The following is a 24,505-nucleotide window of genomic DNA, read 5'->3' as shown; positions in this document are numbered from 1 at the left end:
TTGCACAGCCGACAAAAAATGTATTATGTTCTTAACTTTAGACACACATGTAATATTGTACAAACTGATTTATTTAATAAACAACATCATAAACAATGAACACAAGCTACTTTGTTTTCGTTAACTATCCTCGTTCTGTTATTTTTTTTAACATTGTAGATATGTGTGATTTTCTGACTAGGTACTCAGAATTAAATTCTTAAATGAACCTAACTTAACACTGGAAATCTATTTCCAAATGTAGGATAGACAATGCAGTTCAATAGCTGGACAAGATTGGTCTATTTTATGAGGCAGAAACAGACCAAAACATGCCAGTCAGCAATATAATTCGAGAAGACATGCTTGAGTGCGTAAACAATCTCTCCTTAAGATATAGATCTATATTTGCCTGTGTTTACCTTGTATTCGGCATAAGAATATCGTTTGGAATAAACTGAAAATGTGAAGAAACGCATTGTTCTCCAGGTGCATCAATGAGTGCAGAAATAGTGGCAACCTGTAAATTTTATTACACTGATGTAATTTACGCCTGATTTTGTAGATACAGTTGGAATTTACTGATAGTTTATTCTTTATTGTCTTACGTATGGTATTCCATTCATTTTGGCAGCCAATTATCAATTCAATATCAAGTATTACAATATTTAAGACTCCATATTTTCAAAATCTTTCGAGCAAGAAACAAAACAAACGTTAGGTATTAAATTTGGAGAACATATAAATTCTAGAATGCTGGTCTTATAGTACAGGTCCCAAAACTATATAAATTTTTAATCAGGATTGATAGTACAGTAACAAAAGTTATTACTTTTTAGTTTGTTTCTGTTGGTAGCATTGTCACATTTTAAAAATACATTATTTGCATGTAAAGACAATGCCACAATGGTTAAGTGCCTTTCCCAAAGACAAATAAAGACATATGACATGCGACTAGATTAAGCTTTTACTACTGAACTGCTTCGGTTCCATCAAAAGTAAGAGTATCATAAAATAATTAAATATAACATACTATAACATAACAGCGTTATCTAGCACAGCATAATACAGTACAACAAACCACAACATAACGTAATGCATGCACGGAGACTCTTACATAAGGGTTCATCTTAAAATTATGGAAGGAGTAGAATTAGTTCACGCAATAAGAGCTACGGCGGCAATAATGTGAAATTTTATTTATCCAATAACGAGCAACATAATGTGATTGATACATTTGCGGAAGACAAAACATTTGTTCTACTGAAAGATTTTATAACGCACAACATTCGAGGTATTATCGAATTAAAGTTAATCCTATATGGAGATTTCAGAGAATACAATTTTTCCTTCCTGAGAGCCCAAAGTTGTCCATTCGAGAAAATTGTAGAGAGCCTAAAGTTGTCGTACGGAGAAATGTTTAGAAATATTGTTTAGAAAGCATGTCATTGTCATACAACGAAATATTAAGGAACGTTAGGGTGCCCTACCAAGATATTTTAAAGAACACAATGTTGTCCGACAGAGAGGATATTTTAGAGACAACGTTGTTCCTGTATCGATATATTTTAGAGGGATAAATAGATACATTGGATAATTTTAAAGACGTTTGAGTATATGTTTTCATTTACAATATTTCCATCATTAGACTAAGCACTTACTTTAAGATTAAAAAGACAAATGTGATTGTGTCCTTTCAAACCTATTTATATAATTCCTTTTCATAAACATATAGTTACACAATATTTCATGCATAACTTATATTGTATGAAGTCTTATTCAATGATTTGTTACAACAACAAAACGTAATGAACTGTGAATACTTGCCATATCTCAAGATCGTATGATTCCCTGCAATATAACAATTTATATTAATAACAAATTCCTTCCATAGAGTTCTGTTCTTATAATATTGTACTTAAAAAAATACAAATTTACTCTAGAGTCAAACATAAATATTTAGCTTTTCGGGGATCTTTTTTTCAATCTTACGCCTATCTATTTATAAACAGTAAACTACCGATTTCATTTCCGACGACAATATTGTTTTTATCGTTGTTTGTTAACTCAATGTCATTTTTCAATACTTGCTTGACTATACCTGGCGGCCAACATCTTTGGTGAAGGAAGAAACCAAGAGATCCTAAAGAGCTACCGACTTAGGTGAGGTTTTCTCACATATCTACGTTGAACGCCGAAACTAGTGTCGTGGAGTAGAAGACGGAAACAACTGGTGACTAGAGTTAGCTAATGTAATTATCACTTAAGACTGAATGCGGTGGTTCATGTGAATTGGCAAGTTCCAGAAAAACGGAATAGTAAGATCTGTCTCGTGGGGTATGTTGTCAGGATTCGTGGTGGATCAGTATTTTCCGGTTTTGAAATTTATACGGAACGTTTCGTTGCTCTGGACCTCCATATAACTTTATCTGGATTCTTCTGGATTCATTTCATAATACTGACGTTCCTTTCATTCTTGTATTCATAACGTTGATTGTTAAGTTTTACAAAATTTTACAGACAAAACAACGTGTACGATGATAACTTTGCAAGTAAGCAGCAGCAGTCATAAAACATCGTAATAAATGGATTAATAGTGACCTAAAATACATATCGTTGCATTTCTATGTTAAACAACTCTGAAACAATTGAGAACGCCTGAATTACATTTGTTAAAAATAATCTTCTCATGAGTCTTAACTGACGTTGGGATGTCGACTGATCTTGGGAAATCGTTCTTTCACTTACTCACCAAAATATAATGTTTAAATACATGTACAGACACGTGCCTATTGTTGCCAAATCTTGACATAAGACTTCATTGACTTCAGCTTGCCGAACATGAGACTTGTGATCACCTGCTTTAAATGTATCACCATATATCCAATTTAAATGCATGTGTGGAACCTTTCTATTGTTGACATTTTGTGGAGATTGAAACGCTTAACTGACATATTCATTCCAATATGTATATAATGGAATGCTTCGCTGACTATTCCTTACATTAGTGACATGTGAACTCTCCAAGCTATTAAAACTTGCCTGATCATGGATCATCCTATAAAGTGCAAAGAACAAATGATAAATGGTTTTTATAATCACATGCTAAAATAACTATTCATTAAAAACCTAAGAGGAAAACTATATAGGTTATAATACGTACATGCTGTTTAGTTGGTGTTTTGTAAACTTATCATAACTGAATGGCTTTAACACATTATGGAAAGTAACATTTCGGAAGCACGGCGTAATCTTATTTACATTTATTAAATTTGCGCCACACATTTTTAAGTTCCACATTTGTCGTATTTAATGTAACAGTTCGTGTAATTGATGTGTATCTCATTTAACAAAACCTAACAAGGCGGTTTATTTCGTCCTTTCATGAAGAGTTATAATCAGTATTATAATGATATAGCAACAATGTATTCATAATGGCTGGATAGAACAGATAAATATCATTATCGTGGAACCATTATAAATTAATATTTTCTATACATTTGTCACTGATATGTTTTCTCTTACTTTTTAAATAAATGGATACAGTATATACAATCTATCCTTCTTGCCTGTAGGAGCAAGAAGTACATATCAAAGAAAAAGGAAAATTAATAGAGTATTTCTAAAATGGATTAGTCACAGACCTGCTATTGATGATTTTATTTGCTTAACTGCACGCTTAATGCTTTGGTTCAACCGTGATTCATATTGCAATGATAGCGTCGTTTGTGTATACCTTCATGTTGTGGTGATAAGCTCGTAGGCGTATAATTTCATGTTCCCACGATAGTCTTGTTGCCGTACAGTTTCGTGTTGCCATGGTAGTCTAGTTGCCATGTTTGTATTCTTGCCATATTCATGTTGCTATGATAGTCCAGTTGGTGTACAATAGGATACATTACATAACGATGTTTAGTTTTCAAGAGAGAATTATGCTTTCATTGGACTTATATTTTCAAAATTACTTTCCTCCAATGTCTCGGCAATTTCTTATTTCAATATGTGCACTTTTGATAGGTTCCTTGCATGGAGGCAAGATATTTGATAGCACATATATCTCTGTGACTTGGAGGACTTCTGCATAAGAGTAAATTTGTAATCTCACAATGTTGATATAAATCAAAAGCACTAACGTACAGTTCATATCAATAGACGTATAAATACTCGAAATCGTTACTTAGACTGGAAGCGTGATACATGGATGACAACGATGAGATACGACTATGAATTCTTAAGGACGATATACTTAATACGTAATTTTGGTATCTCCGAGTGAAGTATATGAAAACTACTGCACTCTGTTCAGTGAAATTTTAACCAAAAACTGATTCAGAGACTCAGAAAAGTATATGAAAGTTTGTCCCAGGTACTAGACACTTAAGTTGTATTGCAAAGTTAGTACAGCAAGACAGCAAATTGGGTTGGTTGACCATATTTGCAAGAACTATCCAATAACCACACTCACATATTTCCAATACGCTGATTAAACAAGAGACGTTGGTAGCTAAACCTTCTTATCCTTGATCAATATATGTAAGCAAACGGCTTCTCTAAAACTATAAACCCAAATCATTTCAACTCAACTAAATGTTTTAACCGCATTCAATTTGTACATCCTACTACATATAATACGATTATATATAAGGCTTACTGTGTAACGGTAAACCCCAAAGTTCCGATAATGATTCCGCTTAAGAAAGGCTATACCGTTGATTATTTATTAAAACCAGACTGAATCAAAGCTGTACTAAACATTTTTATTGTTTATGTCGAACGCGTATACATAGTTTGCTTGTTCAAATACATTAGCCAGATAAAAATCGATATCCATCTTTACTGTCACCAGAGAATTCGTGCACGTAATCCGCCAGTCAATCGTTTAATGATATCCGTTTCAAACACATCTTCATATAATACCAGATAGAACTAATTATACTTGGCTCATTTGATAATATATTTCAATAATTATTAAAGCACATTTCAGACCCCTTCAAAAGAGAGATGATGCCTACATAGAAATGCTTCTGGTCGTCAAATGCTCTGCAAAGGATTCAGTCATTCTGAGACAAATATTGTTAGAGTAAAGGTTGTAGTTATTTGATTATTTAACTAGGCCCAATCTTTAAAATTAATCAAATAAATAAATTTGTGAAAACGTACATAGTCTGGGAAACATAGGTTTAAAGGGCAGAAAGATAGATGCGGTCTGGCCGCGACAACTTGAAAGGGCACAACTATTGATATCGTCTTCCTGAGAGCAGATGGAAGCGAACAAAGATTTATGTTGTCTTCTTGAGATAAATTAACATTGCAGAACAATTTATGTGGTCCTCTTAAGAGACCCTGAAAGGTAACAATGTTCATATTGCCTTCTTGAATATTAAGATAGTTTTCTCAAACTGAAATTGATTGATCTTAGCGTTAAAGCGCTGAACGGGAAATTCGATTACCTATATACAATGACTTGTGATATCATAATTAACGCATGTTCTTTTCATTCATTAATTTCTTATGATTTCTTATTATTTTTTCTCAAAGAATATGGATACATGTTCAGATGAGATCTTATCACCTCCATTTTGAAATATATAAGAATTTTCATGAAACTTCATTACATCTAAATAAGTTGAAATTGTTGAACTGATAAACTAAAAATACGCATTCCTTTCGAAATTACAGATTTATTTTACATTATTAAATTCATGGGAACTTTCGTTGCAACGCTGGGAATGTTTTCATGGCCTTCTCTACTGAACAATTGTCGTAATCGAGGTGTGAAGTAATTATGCAACTTATTTAGGTTTATTTCTTTACATCTTCAAAGAAAAACAAAAATCAATAGAGCACGAACAATTCATATTGTACACAAAAGTCACAATTATGATTACGTAGAATATATAAATGCAATTATTCGAGAACTTCATGAGTTACTTTCATTATAGTTAGTGATATATTTTTGTCTTTGATCAAAATGTAGAAACAATATCATCTTCAATGATGTGTTTTTCCCGTACATTTGCTCATGATCATTTGCTCTCGTGTAAATATCAGCTGATATCCATAACGTCCCATTCCTAAATGGATAATTTGCACATTGAAAATATTCTTCTGCTTTTGGACAACTAGTCAAGGAAATCGTTTATTCAGAGGTTATGAATTGAACCTTTTGTGGACATATGGCACAGACCGCATGAAAATCAATATTTCGGACCGCTGAGATATTCGGTCCTGTTAGTTCATGGCATCGACTAATTTGCCAATAGACAAAGAGTCGGAAAATGTCTCCATATTGTAAGTCACACAAAGTATTTAATTCAGAAATTCTCCAAAGAAGAAACACCAATATCGTATTGTGTCAACTACGACAAGAAACACTCACCTTTGGCGCAGACTATTAGGTCTTGATCAAACTTTATTAATGAACGTTGTCCACACGGTCTTTGTTGAATGGATATTAGATCCTTTCAATTACAAATGTTTCTTGTGTTAAAATACCGGTTGGGCATAAATATAATGAACTTGAGTAGATTGTTGATTGATTCACAATAAACATTGTTCACAGCTTTGAAGTTTAACAAAATTTAAATATATCTTCTCATGAGTAAAAACAAATCGGACTCCAAGATGGTATCTGTATTTCAAATCTCTTATTCACAGATAAACGAGCTCAAAACACACACTTAGACACACATACACACACACACACAAATGATAAGTGATCTCGCATGGTTATACGGCAGTCTGATTGCGTCATGCAATACAAGATGGCAAATGACTGATGAAATAACTTCAGAATCATAATTAATGTATCGGGCGTGTTATATGCAAAGTAATTCATATTTAAGTAAGTAACCTATATATATATATATATATATATATATATATATATATATATATATATATATATACACACAAATAAGAGAAAGCTTCAAATTGTCATCAATATGAAATAAGGCATTACACTTGATTTAAATGAGAAAATTAACTGACGTTTACACTGTTTTAAGAAAGGTTAGATGAAAGGATAGCATGATATTTGTTCATTTATTTATTTGTCCGCCCTATACATGTACATTACCTTGTTGAGCAATAGCCTCTGCTAAGTTCATAGCCAAAATGATTGCTCCTAATACACCAGAATTCATAGTCTACGGTGGTCATCAATCATCTGTAAATGAAAATATTTCAAATTAATTAATGTTGCTGGCGTTACGACTTATTTTGAAGTTGTATCACCGCACAAAAGACAAGCTTCAATAAAATAAAACCATTTTTTTCCGGATAACAATAGCGGAAACTGTAAAGAAATAATACCATACATGCCAACATACATGAAACAAAAGCCGGCTATTAAAACAGGTACTAAAAATAATCTCAAGTACTAGAAAATAAAAAGTAAATTACAGTACGTTTCGCTCATTATATATATATATATATATATATATATATATATATATATATATATATATATACATAGATATATATATATATATATATATATATATATATATATATATATATATATATATATATATATATATATATAATAATAATAATAATAATAATGAGTACTTTGTATAGCGCCTAATCTTTAGAATATCTAAGTGCTTTACAACATTAGACAACACCTATAAGATAACAAACATATAATAATATTATTTATGTATATATATATATGGTTGGCTTACATTAGTTTCGAAATTTTTGTTAAATTTATGTCATTCAAGTGAATATTGTATCAGTTAAAATTCTTGGATAAAGACTGGAAATTATAGTATATTCTAACACGGAATTATATTTCGGTGATTGAACAAAAGACTGTTGATACATCAACACTTCACACAGACACGTCATCGACTTCAGTTTGGGAATTTTTTTTCTGGACTTTTACTGAATTTTTTCAGGACTTTAAATTACTAGGATTTGTGTCTCTAATTCTTGGATTATTTGGGGATTTAATTCGCAATACCGTAAGTATTATTTTCTTCTTCTCTTGTTCACTTTGTATTCTAAGAAAATGAATATATTTGTTAAATTTTACAAAGCTTTCTGTCATTCACTCCTTTCTGTTACTTGTTTTAAGAGAATATTCTCGTAAAAATGAACAAGGAATGTTCCGAAACTTTTTATAGAAACATGTGTATGTTGTACAATTTTACAATAACGTAACAACTAGAAGTTTAACAACAAAGGGACAATATTTTAAAACAGGTTTATATTTGGCTTCATAATCACATAGAAGGCCTTCATATAATCTTTTCAAAACAAATATCGTAGAGTTCATAATTAGCTTAAATTATGGCTATGATGATCAGCAACATTCTTGTCCCAACATAAATAAAAAAATAGATTTAATTGCTACGTCGTTTGGTTTGTACTTGGAGCTTTTTACAATTTGATTTGTATGACATATTGACATAATTTGAAAGTATAATTAAATTCCAATATTCACATGTAATTACAGGTAAATGAAGGTGGTTTCGAAAGAAACGTTTGCAAATAAAATTCGCCACAAACCCTCTACTTAATTTGAATTTCAAAGCATGCTGTGTTTTGTCACCGAATGTAACGAGGCGATGTTTGCTTTAAACATAATTTGAATTATTGGCAAGAATAAAGGTACTTAATAAATACTTAAGTTGATTCTCTTTAGTTGTTATGAATTTTTCTAAAACATTTCGTCAAAAGAGACACAAAAAATCTGCATTCCTTCAAAGGTATTTGATTCTTAGTAAACCGATTGGACATTTAATTTAAATAAATTTTCAAAAGTACATTAAACTATTTTCAACCAAAGTATAGACTTTTAAAACGTTTCATAATGTGGCATGGATGTAGCACTTGGAGAAAACTAATCATATCAGCAAAAATGTCTTTTCTGAATTAAAATTAAACATGACTAAATATTTGGGCGAAACGTATACAAAGCATTATATGCTTAACAACTCTCAAATGTCAATATAAGTCCGTACCATATGGTTGTTATTCCTAAATATCTTCATAATTAGTGCGTATTGCTTCAATTGTTAGAGCTGTCTACTGTACGGTACCATTACAAGAGTTTCAGCTATTTGGTTAGATATACATTTCACGTAAGATGATTCAAATTCAAATGTGAATGTCCTCTATCATTAAATGCGTTTATCTCTAGGGCATAATAATCAAGACTTATTGCCTTTTTTACCCAGAAATAATATGCATTACCTCTCAGTATGACATTAAAATGAATATGCAGACAGAATCACTTCGAATGAAGAGCATCGAACGACTATGTTACTATGCTGCTGAAAATTAGATACTTTATTTGAAAGGTATTGCATCAACATTTTCAGTATTACACCATGATATGTAATATTGTACAGGGTGCGCTACAGCCGTTTCGTGTCAACGTTTTCTTTTTTAGAGATTCCAACTTCTGGGTGAAAATGATAGATACCTAAGGCAAATGTTTAATCCACGATCCTAATTAACATCCCTCTTAACAAGTGATTCAGAAATACATAATTTAGTTCAAACCAGAAGTTCCTGTATTACAAGGAACTGCACTATCGTTTACACGTTACTAATTTTGCAAACATTTACTGGCATTCAGCTTAAACGTGTAAACGTTGCACAGTTTGTTTGCAAAGGAACTTAGCAGCGTTCGGTTCTGTTCTATTATACGTCCTCTACTGTTTCTGTATTTTTAACTGTGTACATTTTTGTAAACAATGTTATATTAGTAAGCGCTCTTTGCTTAATGAAACAACAACTTGTCCAACTTGTCCAGTGTACTTCCACACTTCTATCCTCATTGCACTCACTGTATTTTCACCAACTATCGACGTCTGTCACTGTTATAGTTTTAACTTATGTTAAAATATACTCGATAGAAAAACTATTATTTTCTTTTCTCAATAAGTATTCGTTTTCTAGGGCCCGAGCTCTTGACTTTTCGAAATGATTTTGTCATGGAACATTCGTGGTATTCTTTACATCAAAACAACACAAATATCTGTAACGTGTTTGTAAAAAAAATGAAATGTACTAGACTTTCTCACAGTCTACATCCCTACAAAGCTTACACTTGCATTTATCTATAAGTAGTATCTATACATCTATAAGCATCAATTAAGTATTAATGTATGCAAGCTTCCAGATATAGCAAGGATTAATAGGTAGTTAAATCCAATAGTCATTCATAATCTATACTGTACTAATTAGTATAGGGGTTGTAATGACATCCTCATTATAAATTATATATGTCATCCGAATGCCTGAATAATGTTAACACATACAGATTTTATATCCTCATGTGTCGAGATATATGCTTATACAATACCTGTAGCAAAAATGATTAGATTAAAATGAAAGTGTGGGGCCCCGAGTGGCAGAGTGGTCGAAAGCGATCACCGTTACGGATCACCGCCATCTCACCTCTGTCTGCTTGGGCTCGAGTCTCGTATTCAGCCAATATGGGTATGTGAGAAAGCTTGCCAGTAGCTTCTCGTGGGTCCGTGGTTCTTTCTGGGGTTTTCCCGGGTTCTCCTCCACCATTAATACTGACCGCCATGCATAGCCTATCGTGTGCTGAAAAATGGCGTTAAACCCTACAACAACAACAACAAAATAAAAGTCTAATACGTTTGACAAGTTGATGATGATAGAACTTTGTTGCAATATATAAGGGTTGGCTGTAATAGAAAAATATGTAATTCACACTTGGGCCCATCTATAAATCCACTATGTAGCCATATTTGAGGGTTGTTTATAATACAACAATATGTAAATGAGTCTTGGAACATTTTTAGAATCAATCAGCATAATTGGTTTCACAATTTGCGTAAATATCAGAGATAAAGCATTTAATGCAAAACATTATGCTGGTGGTATGTATATAATAGCATATACGAAATAATTTCAATATCAGTTAATTTGTGACTAAATATAACAAAATATTACCTGGTTAAAATTGTCCCCCTTGTTTACAAACCCTTCAGGTTGACCAAATGTTTGTGTAGTGTATATTTCACATGAACACTAGTCTATGCATGTCGAGAAAGATTTGATTACACTTACAGAAACTGCATCTGTACACTATAGCCTTTCAAAACCGCCTATTTATCGCTGGTGATAATTTCAATGACTATACTTTCTCAGAACCTGATTTTATAATACATGTTAATATTCAGATCATTGATATGACTGTTAAGGACAGAGAGGGCCTAAATCACTACGGTGAGAATTTACCGAAATTTTGCCACCTATCCGGAATTAAGATTGCAGATGGCAAATGAGAGTGTTGTATTGGAGGTATTTGGTAACTGCATTTATAGATGATAACTCTGCTACAACCATAGATTACATACTTTTAGATCAATCATTATTTCCATGTATAACAACAATCAGGATTGGTATTATACTCGAATATATTTGTGAACCAAAGATATTTGTCATGGGGTCAAACTGATCAAATCACCATCAAAGCTGGAACTAATAAAAGTATTCCTTCTATAGATACACATATATGAAAGGAAACACAGAGAAATATATTTTTTATCTAATGTAAGCTCTGCACATCAGAACAATATATATAGTCCTCACAGCGATACAGCAAAAACCATCTTAATACTGCTACGAATTCTTTCAAGGAGGTATTTGTGAATCAATACAAGCAGCAAAAGTAGTTCAAAATGATATCAATAAAAGAAACGATCTAGTTTTGGTCAACAACCAACATTATCATGATGCAGACGGTAAAGCTGCAAATAATCGTGCATGTGATGCACTTAGAAACTTCTGAAAAAAAAATAAAAACACAGATACATTGGCTTTATTAAAACATTATTGGACTAAATACTAAAACATAACTAGACACAAGACCAATCTATTCAGAAAAGAAGAAAACACAAGCCTTTTTTTGGAGACTTGTGAAATGTCCAAGCACCGCCAATTGAAATATTCACATTACCTTTCAAGTAGTTTTTTTGTAAAAAGCAGCCGGAAACAATACGGTACCTGTATTAGTATATATTGCTATAACTTAGTTGATCTTTCCGAAGTGTTGAACCCAGGCTTTTATTGCCCCGATTCAAAACAGGGAGAATAAAAATATGCCTGAAAAGTATAGAAGCATAAGCCTTTTAACAACCTGCAGCAAATTTAATAACTTTTACATAAAAGATTATTTATCGGAATCCAAGAAAATGACAATTAAGTAAAGTACAAGCTGGTAGATATTCCACTGTAGATAATACGTTAAGATATTCCACTGTAGATAATATATTTAGATATTCCATTGTAGATAGTGTATTTCCCCATAGTACATTGTTGTATAAATATTAACGGAAACAAAGATATATGTTTTATTTCCATTTTGTTGATTATGAAAAAGCGTTGTACTCTATTGAGAGCAACTTACCTTGACATAAAAATACTAAAAGAACAAGTTAGCAGCATAATGCGTATAGTACTGACAGTGATCTATGCAGTTGTCACAGATTGTGCGAAAACGCCGAATGGCTTGACTGGAATATTTAACTGACCGACTTGGGTAAGGAAAGGTTGTTTTGTAACATATTGTTTATTTTTTCTAATTTATTTAAGGACATGTATTTATGACCATAATAACCGTGTATATAGACGTTAGCTAATTTATGTTCTCTTATGTATGCAGATGACTTCGTTGCCTTTGCGGAAACTTCTACTAGACTTTAGAGAATTCTAAGTAAGCTAAAATAATACCGCAACATCTGGAAATTAAAGTTAAACCTGGCTGGAAAATACGAAATCGTAGTTTTTTGACAAAGGGATTATTTGAGAAGATAAAACAATTTGTGATGATTGCTTGATAAAGACAGAATCTTATTATAAATATCTCACAACTTCACGTGTCACAAAAACACTTGCAGCACAAGTGACAAAGGCGCTTTATGGTTTGAACACTAGATTTAATTGGTTTTGTATACTTACTAAAGTAAGTATATTCCAAATATTTGATACTTAAATAGCACCAATTGTGATTAATGGATCGGGAGTTTGGGGTTTGTACAAAAGAAATTACATTGAAGCTTTATATGCGTCATTTTGTAAATATGTTATCGGTAGTATAAAATACACTCCCACGCTTATATCTAAAGTGAATTCGGTAGAATGCAAGTAGTAAGATATAGAAGAATTTTTAAGTACTGGTTCAAATTATGAACTATGACTGACGATAGAATACCAAACCAAAGATAAAACCTATAATTGACATCGGACTAATATTGTGCATGTTGAGTAAATAAAGTTAAGAATTGACCGGTTTCATACGGAATGAGAAACGTTTGGGTCAGTTAAGTGGTAGGTGATGAGAAACACGTTTTTATTGTATTTATTTATTTATTGTTGTTGTTGTTGGGTTTAACTCCATTTTCAGCACACGATATGCTATGCATAGCGGTCAGTATTAATGGTGGAGGAAGAACCTGGGAAAACCCCGGGAAGAACCAACGACCCACGAGAAGCTACTGGCAAGCTTTCTCACATACCCACATTGGCCGAATCCGAGACAGAGGTGAGGACGCAGTGATCCGTAACGGAGAGCGCTTTAGACCACTCGGCCACTCGGGGCCCCTATTGTATTTAACAATATATTTTTCAAAAAAAACTAAATGGAGAGTTAAATTCGAAGGATATATTACGTTTTCTAAAATAAGATCACAAAGGAGATTTTAATACCATACACAATGTTTGAACTATACAGTGGTGGCGTGCTATGCATGTGAGAAAAGGACTCTTTACCATGATGGAAAACATAGAAAGGTTTTAAAATATTCCCTCTGTTGAATGAATGTGCATTTTGATGTAGATATAAAAGACGCGTTTCGCGTTGCTGTTAAAATACCCATGTGTGATGATTTGCGAAAGGCCGAAGTACATTCCTATATTGTAATGCAAATTACATCAGGGTTTATAACTTTATCTAGTTAATCAATAATATTATTAATATCTTGCATCATTTTGATCAAATCTATCATAATCTATAAAAGTCAGAGACTTAGTGCGTTACACCTAGAATTGTTTTATTTTGTGTTTGTTTCATAGGTTTAATACATGCATGTAATTTCGTATGATCACCATGCTACATGAGATTATTATTATTATAATTATTATTATTATTATTATTATTATTATTATTATTATTATTATTTCATTGCAGCGTTTCAAACTCTATGTCAAATATATTCATTAATTATATGCTACGATTCTGAAGCGTAACGACCTATGAAAATATGACGAACTCATCAAAGGCTTATCCGCTTAATATCGCTACCAACAAAAAGATTCAAAAGAACAATGCTAAGAATTAACGACTGAAAGTTTCTAGAAATTGCAACATGAGGATTCAGTTCGATTCAGAAAGAAGATCCACAGATAAATCCCTCATTCTGCTATAACTATAATCACAACAATGAATATACATATTTACCAACAGTACTTCCTAGAAAGTCCGGGCTGGTGGCCTAAATGGTTAGAACGTCAGCCTCAGATGCGGGAGGTCGCGGGTTCGAACCCGGTGGAGTCATACCGAAGACTGATACAAAAGGTGCTAGCAGCTGCCTCGCTTGTCGCTCAACATTAAGAGGTTACTGTTAGGACTTGATTGCCTGGTGTGAGGATAATGGTACTGGGCGAGACATAGTGCTACATATCTGCTGATTGATTCCACAGCGCTAGACATCACTATGAACTGCCACACTGCAGACAGCGATATGACTAAAAACATGTTAAAGCTAAGTTAAAAATCACACACACACACACACACTTTATAAACTTAAATTATTGAGATACTTTATATTTTTCATAAGCAAAAGAAACACGTGATTATTAGTTATCTAATCACGTTTGACTCGTTCTTAAGATTCGAGTTCAAGATAGAAAATCAATAATGGTGTTTCGTTTCTCCGTTTTCGGATATTTTGATCTCTGCATGAAATGTTTGTATTGGCATGAGTTGAAGGGATGATTTATGACAATGAAATACATTTCTGCCCATTAAAGTAAATGATACCGTAATTTGAGGCTACAATTCGGATTTAGCAGTTTTAGTCTTCAACGTTTGCGAGTAATGTATTTATGTAATACCAGTCTCAACTCTTTGAGTATGGAGCACTTCAACAACAAGCAGATATTCTGATGCAGAGAGGTTTGGAGTTTAAATTGATTTAAAGAATCTATTATAATTTTATATTGCAATCAGCCGCAGCGTTGGAGTAATTCGAATAGAGGCAGGCATGCCTAGTTTTACGTGAACGAATTCATTGAAAGGCTCTCTTTTCTTTACGTACATATTATTCAATGGTTAGGAAGAAACCGCATCCATAAAGCTTTAAATTACTCAGATAAGTATTTGGATAATTGTTGCAGGTAATCTCTTTGGAGCGTGTATGTATACAAGCAGCCAATAATGCATTGCATCCCAATAAACATACACGAAACCATACAAACATCACGGTCAAAACCTATGCGCGCATTCACGTACAAATTAAATCCAAATCTCACTCATTACCAAATAATCGGAGAATCACATAGTGTACAGTGTCTTAATCAAAATAGTAACATAGATCAATGGATATATTTAAAACAAATTCAGCATGTAAAAAGAAGGTGTAAAAACTATCAAGTTAAGCAACTCCATGAATATGTAATAGCATGGCCTGAAATGCCTTAAAATAATGTGTGTTCATATATTTAGCGATAAAACACATATGTGCTGCGTTTGTATAATTTGGTCATATCCTTTCCTTTCACTTTCCAATTTAACTTGTGAAAAACAAAAGTAATATGTCTAAGCTTGAGGTCACTGTGTTTTTTAGATGTGTAATGGCTGATATGCCAAAGGCCAAACAGGTATACATGTTTTTCTAACTTTCATACTACGTTCAACCGAGTGACAAAGTTACAAAGTAACAACTATCTACGGCACTGGCGTCTTGCCATATATTTCATCTTTTTAGATCTTAATATGCCTTTAATGACAGATGTACATGATACTGCCAACATAAATGTACTGTGACAAAGTGAGAAACAACAGCCTGATGAAAAACAGAAACAGCCACTTCTACTTAAATAGTTACATTCATCACAACGTAATAATTATGAATCATTGGAGTAAGCAAGAAGAGCACCGCAATTGCAACAAATCCAATTGATACAGATTATAATCGAGCAATCATAAATTATATGACACATACATAGGAAAGTAGATTTGAAACATTGACTAAATACTTGTTTGTGCGTGTATGATTTGGATTTCTAATCTAGTTTTAACAATTCAAGTAATATCGCTACGATGTCTGCAGTGTGGAAGTTTAAAGTGATGTCTAGCACTGAGACATAATGCCGTAGACATGTAGCATCATGCCACGCCTTCTTACATTATCCTAACACGTTGCCGACCAGTCCTAATATTAATATATTCATGCTGAGTGCCAAGCTGGTACTATATGTATGTGTCTTTGGTGTGACTCGGGCAGGGTTCAACCTTGCGCATCCGCTGCGAACGTTCTAACCACGTAAGCCACCGAAGCGGTAATTACTTGTCTGACACCTCCTCAAGGTACATCATTCCTCATTTGGGTGATTACAAAAATAGTCCCAGTTTTAAGCCCTCACTTGGAATATCTCCACAAACGTAAGAGACATAGCATAGTACAAACCCAAACACTAAACAGATATAGTTGTCAGCAGAAAATTATAAAAGAAACACCTTCAACAACAACATATTCGTTAAACAGTTTGGAGGTGGAGGAGAAATGCATCATTCTTAGAAGCACGACCATATATAAAGCAAGAAATGTTATTTACCTAATTACATTAGAGTGTTTCTCAATTCACATTTCTAACAAATGAATCTGCAATTCTTCCGAGGATAATTTATATAATCTGTTTATTTGAAAAACAGTATCCAGCGTGCATTTATTTTATTGAAATATATATTACTAATATTAGATTCCACAGACGGAGCAATCTAGTACATTGAGAACATTAAAGTACATGTTAACTTAAACATTGTGCCAGGAAGATATAATTACGATTTATCTTACCTTTCTATATCTCGAGTTTCTCCAGGGCCTAAATATTTATTATAAATCAAAGCTATATTCCACTGCTCTAATTTAATACCTACATCTGCAGAGCTTTCTATTCAGTTCAACAGTAGCTGACTGTTTTGTACACGAGACAGATTACATCATTTTCTCGAAGTGTCTATAGTAAACACTCACAAGTAAAAATCAATCTCTTCTGCAAAATTGACTGTTTTCCTTGCTCGTTGATATTCCCTTCTCCCATTGGCAGATTATAGAAGTTGAAAATAATGGCGAGTATATGGTCAGTACATTCCTAAAAATTCCGCCATATCAGTTAAAAAATGTCAATATTAAAAATATTGATGAAAATGAAAATTAATATATATAAATTAGTCTGAGTTCAAAATTAACACAGTATTTTGTTAACGATTATAAATACCGTGCGAAACGTTTTCTCATAATTACAATTTCAGGAATATCATAGCTACCGGATTGATTTATATTCCTTAATTTGTATTGCTTCATGTTGTTTTTATTGTTCTTCATTATCAAAAGTATATATCACACGAATAATGTCCCAACTAGACAAGCAATTTTCGTATTTCATAGTTTAAATCAAAGTAATGTTTAACATTTTATATTACATATACCAATGTATTTTAAAACACAATTTTTCAAAATTGTTACTCGCCTAACAGTATGCAAAAGTGAATTATTCAAGTTTGGGAATCTACTAGAAAATGTGCACGGGTATGATCTGATCATTTTGGAATATAAAAAAACATTATGCAAGTAGATGACACTCTTACATCAAAACCTTTTATTTCACAGTCAATAATGACAGTTGTCGGTAAAGATTCGTACGAATATTCTCTGCTATGGTGACTGAGAAAATAACTTGTCTCTTCACAAAGAGAAAAACTGTATACATAATCAGCACTATACGCATGACGTATATAATATGCATGTCAGAGTGAATGACATTGGCAAATATAAGAGGTATTCCCCTCTTTTTAACCAGGAGATATATGTCCGGAATAGACAATGCTGAATGGGTACATCTCAGACCACCAATTTAGCCGATCATAGTAATTTAGTATGCGAATGTTGCAATTGCTACAGATATTCAATATTTATAAGCCTTTAATGATCTCAAAATATAAAATACTAAATTATATGTAACTGAACAAGTAACTAAAAGTGCAATTCCAACATGTATTTTCCTCTTAAATGATCTGGAGTCTGAAATATTGCATTTTTACTAGTACTAGTCACACTTTGGTGGTATATAGATACCTAAGTTGTCACACAAACATATATCCACCTCTTGCAATATATACGCATTAAACAATGTCTACGACTAAGGGCGCTTAAGTTATACGCTTTCAAGGCAATACGACAGAAAACAATCGGGAGATACAAACGGATTAAAATTCCAGAGACCAGCAGAGAAAGGGTGTAACCGGAATATGCTTCAAAACATGGTAAGCAAATATGACTAAACTTTCCCAGAATCGATTAAAAGATCTCTTGTATTTGCTGGCTGGATTACAGGCCGTCGTAATGGCGTTAAACCAAAATGCAAATGACTAATGCGCAGCAAATCTCTTGGTCATAAAAGTCCCGGTTAGATGTCAATTTGCGTTATTTGCATTATTCATGACGGAACAGCCTCTGTGTATTTTATAGCTCTTCGTGTGTAATAAATACTTATTCTAAGGGAAGTGTCATTCTTGCATTATCGATATATACATTTTGAACTGATATTACAAGCAAGGAAATGAATCATTAGCTATAAGTGCAGAATATTAATTACTTACCACAAAAAGGTGGGTATAATACAGCCTGTAAATCTAACTGTCCGTAAATACGAGACCGCAAAATAAATGAGAAGAACTCTGTTCTGAAATGAATGTTAGCTCTGTGCATTGTTGACGCGTGTATCTTTGCACTGAAATTTTGCATAATTAGTACAATGCTAGAGTAAATAATTGTACTTGATTTCAAACTCTACATATAAGATAAAAGTAATTGCAATATGCATGCCACATATCCTACAACGATCTTTCAAATATAAAACTTTCAACAGCTCGGAGTCAATGTTGGCTCAAAGGTCTAAGGTGCTCGTCTTTGCTGATTAATGACATCTCACCTCTGTCCAGATTTTTCGAGTGTTGATTGATTGATTGATTGTTATTTTCACGGCGCACCTGAACTGTTAGGCTTTATAGCGGCATGCAAATGGTTAGATGCACGATTATTTAAAAATGATACAAGGTTTTGTATCGTCCAGTTATACCAAAACCAAACAGTTGAAAGTAAAACGATAAGATCATTAACGGCAATATATAAAGCTTCACAAGCAATGGGGAATGTAAATGGTATATGTTAATAAAGGCAGATGAAAAGTTCTTCAAAATAAGATACGGTAAGGACATTACATAACAATGCTCAAGGTCATGTCACACAAGTTATAGCTTAGAGTAAATGTTCACTGCTTTCATGAATTCTATAATAAAAGTGATGTGCATTGTATCAAAACGTTTCTTCATGTCATGCACATTGGAATACTGATATCGCGTAGGTTGAAGGTCGAAACATTCTACCATAAAATGCTTCACAGTGAATGTTATGGAGCAAGAAACGTATTCTGGTGGATATTTGTCTTTTAGTATGTGTGAGTTGATGATATGCGTATGAGCATTTCGAATTCTTGCAATAACTACCTCCTCCCTACGGATGGTTCTGTAGGAAGGTGTTCATTCTCCTAGGGTTGGCTTGATGGCGTGAAGTTTTTTATTCCCTGCATCATACCGTGATGCCTGCCACTTCTGACTTGACGTATCTTTGTTAGTAGCTTTAATATCAGTGAACATTATTTAAAAATTGGATGGATCTTTAATTAGGGCCAATTTAGTAGCGCGATGTGCTTTTTCATTACGTTTAATACCAATTTGACTATGTAACCAACATTATACGATATTGTGAGAGGTACTCCGCTTAGTATGTTTTACGAGAAAATTGGTCAAAAATGGGTTCTCCAGTTTTCTATTGTGTAGTGACTGAAGTACTGATTGGGAGTCAGATAAGATGGCACTGTTTAAAATATGTTTGTTTTCGATATATTGCAGAGCAAGATCTATTGCTCTGGTTTCGGCAGAAAAAAATTGATGTGCCATTTGGTAAACGAACTTGTGTTGTGTGTTTTCCACTAAAGAAGGCTGCAGCAGCCTTTTTCAAATCCTTTGACCCGTCGGTATAAATTATTGTGTAGTTTTTAAATTCGGCGAGGACTTCAAGATAAGAGTTGTGGAAGATGGATGTATTAGTCTCGGATTTAATTTCCGCGGTTTAGCGTTAAAAGTACTTTTGGTTGTTTAAGTAGCCAGGGAGGTATTTCGGAGATGGACGTTTTCTGAATTTTACAAAGATCAAGTTTTGTGCTATCAAGGCTGATGATATTCTAATGCCAAAGGAAGGTATGATGTTTAGTTTGTTTTCGTGCAAAAGAGCCTAAAACGTAGGGTTCATAGGTGTTCCGCCCAGCGTGAGTTTAGGCGCATCAATATGTCCTAGTAACTTACAGAAATGCTTACATACCGTTCTGGATTTTAAAAATTTGAAACCTTAGTACTGGCTCAATTTTGAATCTTATTGATATTTTGTTGTAGTCTAGCAGGAGCATATATTTTATAATCTTATTTATTCATGTTTTAATTAAGCAGAAGTACGTATTTTATTATTTTATGTAATTAATGTTTATTGAAAGGTGAAATAAAGTCATCAGTTGCAAGTTGTTTTATGAGCCTATCGTTCTGTCCATACGTGTGTTTGTCTGTCTGTCTGTCTGCTCTCTAATTTTGCTCTAAATACTGATTATTGTGTTTAGGTTTATTTGGTTCACTATCTCTCTTGATGAATAATAAATAAATATATGCTGTAGTAAGTTATTCGTAGTTATTCGTATTGAATGTACTTGAAACAGGATAAATGTAAAGATGCAGATCAATAATGCACTGATGATGGTATTATTTATTGTTGTAGTAAATGTATTTTTTAGTGTTTGCAGGGTGTAACGAAGCAGGAGAAATGTATCAATCTCCACGTATCATCCTCATTTCACAATAAAACCCAATAATGAAAAATTACTGGACTTATATCGTCTATTCACTGAGTAGAAGGCACGTGCTGTAACAGTTGTTGTCTTTCAATTGTATGCATGTACTATGATCGATAATATATTAGCAAATTATCAACGTATCAGGAACAATCCACATCAGGAGCCAAACAGTTGCTGATGCTATTGATTTTGATGTTGAAAGGCATCACATATAGAAAACAATCTTGTTTCACATCCATCTCTTGCTGGTGCAAACCTGAGAGGGTAGAGCCCACTCGTACCTTGAATTCTGTTTGAGAAAGTTTGATATGAAAGAGTGTAGAGGGCCATTTCGACTATTAAATGTTCCTTCTTGATAAATGTCTCACTAATAAATGTTTCCAGTCCAACCAGATGATCACTGGTTCTCCGGCCATATCGAACGCCACTTTTGAAAGGAGATATTAAATTGATAGTTTCCACGCACCATACAAGCCGGGAGTTGATAATTCGTTCCATTGTTTTGCACACACAGATCGTCAGGGCAATGGGTCGATAGCTGTTAGGATCTGCACTCTCTTTACCTGCCTTGGGAACTGGTATTAATGTTGCTTCTTTCCAAAGTTCGGTAAATTACCAGTAATCCATAAAGCATTTTAGATTTCCAGAGGTACAGTTAATGATGGTTCTGGGAAGTGTTTCAAAAACTGGTAATGAAATTCGTCAAGCTAAGCGGATGTATCATGAGCCTTATTCAGAGATTCCATCAGCTCAAACAGTGAAAACAGTTGATTATAACTTTCTGAGTTATTCGATGTGAATTTCAATCGCGTCTTTTACTTTTGAGGTTTTACTCATCGGAAGGATTCTGAATAATTAGAGGATGAGGATGAGGAATGTTTAGAGAAACTATCAGAATCTATATAAATTATGTCGCGTTTGAAATTAAAATTCTTATTGTTTTGTTGCAGATGTCGGAACGAATTGTGTTTTCCCTTTCCATTTTTTATTCGGATCGTGTCCCAAACTATCTTTATAGAGGAAAGAGAATTTAAATTGAAACATTTTTTTCCAGTATGCGCTTTTACTTTTTTTATTGTGCGGCGGGATTTGGCCCGATCAATAAGGTACTTAGTTAAACTTTCGGGCGTTGGACGATTAGTAAATCTGTTCAGTGCTTCTCTTTGTTCTCTAATGTCCTCTTTACATTCTTTGGGGAACCACATCGTTTGGGTTCTTTTATAGTTTGGTGAGGAGATTGGATTCTTTGGCAATGTCGATTAAAACAGAAGTAAAATATTGAAACGGGCTATTGTCGTTTAAAACGGTATCACAATTAAGCTTAGCTGTGCAAAGTGTTTCAAATTTGGCCCGGTCTACCTTCTTTAAATTCAATTGTGGAATTGCTTCATCAATTAAGTGTTCTTAAGAGAGATTGGAAAGTGTACACTGCTGTGAAGGTCATCAGCGAAGGAGAATAAATTGTCAAATCGATACATGTGTATGTACCCGTTCCTGGGTGTAAATATGTTGGTGATTTGGTGTTATATAGACACAAGTCGTGTCAAGAAATGAAATCGTATACCTTTTGGCCCCTGTCGCTTATGTCGTTTGATCCCCATAAAATGTTATGGGCATTAAAATCCCCAAGTAGAACATATGAGCTGACATTTGTTGAACAAGGTTGTTCTAAGTCATTTGGTACTAGGTTGGTGTTTGGTGGCATATAAATAGAGCAAAAGGAAATCACTCGATGTAGTGTGACTTGTAAAGCATTGGCTTGTAAATTTGTGTTGAAAAGAATGACGCTATGACGAGCCCTATTGTTTACAACAACGGAAAATAAACATAAAGCCCTGTCACCAATTTTGGAGTAGGTGTTAAAAGTGTGATGTTCTCTGTTCCTTTTACAAACTTTACTGTTGGCATAGTACTGCATTAGCATGTTCTTTTAAAGTCAGAAGTCAGTGCAGTTGGTTTTAAGTCCTCCGCAATTTCATTTTATGATGTTGTTCTTCATTATTGATCATTTTAAATCGGTTATATCTTTCGCGGATTAATATTTGGGTTTATTTCTCGAGAGGAAGATCGGGATTGATGTTTTGTTGTTGTAGGTCTTGGGCAACCCTGACGGTGTGGAGCAGCTTCTTTCTGCATCCATATCCTCAATGTCCCCAAACACGTTGTACAGCTTTATAGTGTCATCAGACCCCTTTTGCTGCCTATTTGTTTGCGACTTTTTTAACTGTTTGTTAATTTTGCGGTGGAGTGTTTTTGAATGTTGTGTGAGTCGATATTTAGTTTTTCGGAGGTTTTTAATGCGGAATGCTTGAGCTGGAAGAGAATTCGGGTTGGTTTGTTTGAGTTTATGCGTCTTTCGTTGTTTTGGGGTTATTTGTTTACTAAAAGGTCGGGCCTAAAACGTTCTACCTTGTACAAACTTCCTGGCCTCGGGGTAAGGTATGTTGCAGGTATACTTAATCCTCTGTATTTCCGTCTCCTGTTTCCATGTGTCACAATCCTTTGATTAGCATGGTGCTCCTTTCCACAGTTGACGCATTGCGGAGTGGCACTGCACTCGGATTCCCAATCAGAATGGCCTCTGCATCGGCCACATGCTTGACTTTTCGAGCATCGGTCTACATGATGGACATTTTTTTGCATCGTATTCTGCATCGAAAGTGCCTTTGACTACTTGAGGTACTGTTAGTTTCTTAAAGGTGAGTATAATGGTGTTGTTGTCCTGCAGATTGTTGTTTCGTTTGATACGAATTTTACGGACTACAGTGACACCTTCATTTTTCATCCCTTCGATGAGTTCATTGTCGCTGGATCCAGCCAATTCACGGCAACGAATGATGCCTTTTGATGTGTTAATTGATGTGTGTGCGAATCAAGTTACTGGAATGTCATGAAAGGTCTTAATTTTTGTTATGTTCTCTGTATGTGCTTTAGGTTTGTACTCCACAAGCAGACCACCTGATTTAAGTTTTCTAACACTTTTGTGTTTGCCGACTTATTTAAGAATAGACTTTTCAACTGTAAATAGCGATATTTCAGCAAGAGGTTTAGCTTCGTCCTTGGACTGGATGACCATGAAGAGAGGAGAAGATTCCACGTCACATGACTTATCCTCAGAGTCTGCAACAGTGTTTGTTCTCTTGTGTTGACTTTTTGGATTTTCCATTTTTTTATATAACAAATCGTTATTTTGTCAACCATGCTCGCCCACCCGTCATAGAATCCAACAAGGGGAAATTTTCCAAGTGACAGGGATACACAAGTGGTATACTCAGTAGGTAAGATTACCTCCCGATTGACCCGTTTGAGCCACCACCGGCTTCATGGAAATTTTCTGAGAGTAGAAGAAAGGTGG

General features: G+C 33.8%; 1 protein-coding gene across 2 annotated transcripts in view; it reads right to left on the bottom strand.

Annotated features, from left to right (window-relative positions):
* The window catches only part of LOC149793767 (uncharacterized), a 96,151-nt gene that overhangs the window by 6,728 nt on the left and 64,918 nt on the right, over positions 1-24,505 (bottom strand). For both annotated transcript variants that reach the window (XM_089967755.1, XM_089967754.1), the window contains exons 2-3: positions 7,058-7,147; positions 1,807-1,830 (exon numbers count right to left, since the gene is read on the bottom strand). In XM_089967755.1, the coding sequence (XP_089823881.1) occupies positions 1,807-1,830; positions 7,058-7,124 (91 nt within the window). In that variant the 5' untranslated portion in view covers positions 7,125-7,147. The remainder of the gene's footprint in view (positions 1-1,806; positions 1,831-7,057; positions 7,148-24,505) is intronic.

Source organism: Sinohyriopsis cumingii, chromosome 8 (assembly GCF_028554795.1).
Source record: "Sinohyriopsis cumingii isolate HCF-2022 chromosome 8, ASM2855479v2, whole genome shotgun sequence".
NCBI lineage: Eukaryota > Metazoa > Mollusca > Bivalvia > Unionida > Unionidae > Sinohyriopsis > Sinohyriopsis cumingii.
This window is presented reverse-complemented; position numbering and strand designations above follow the sequence as displayed.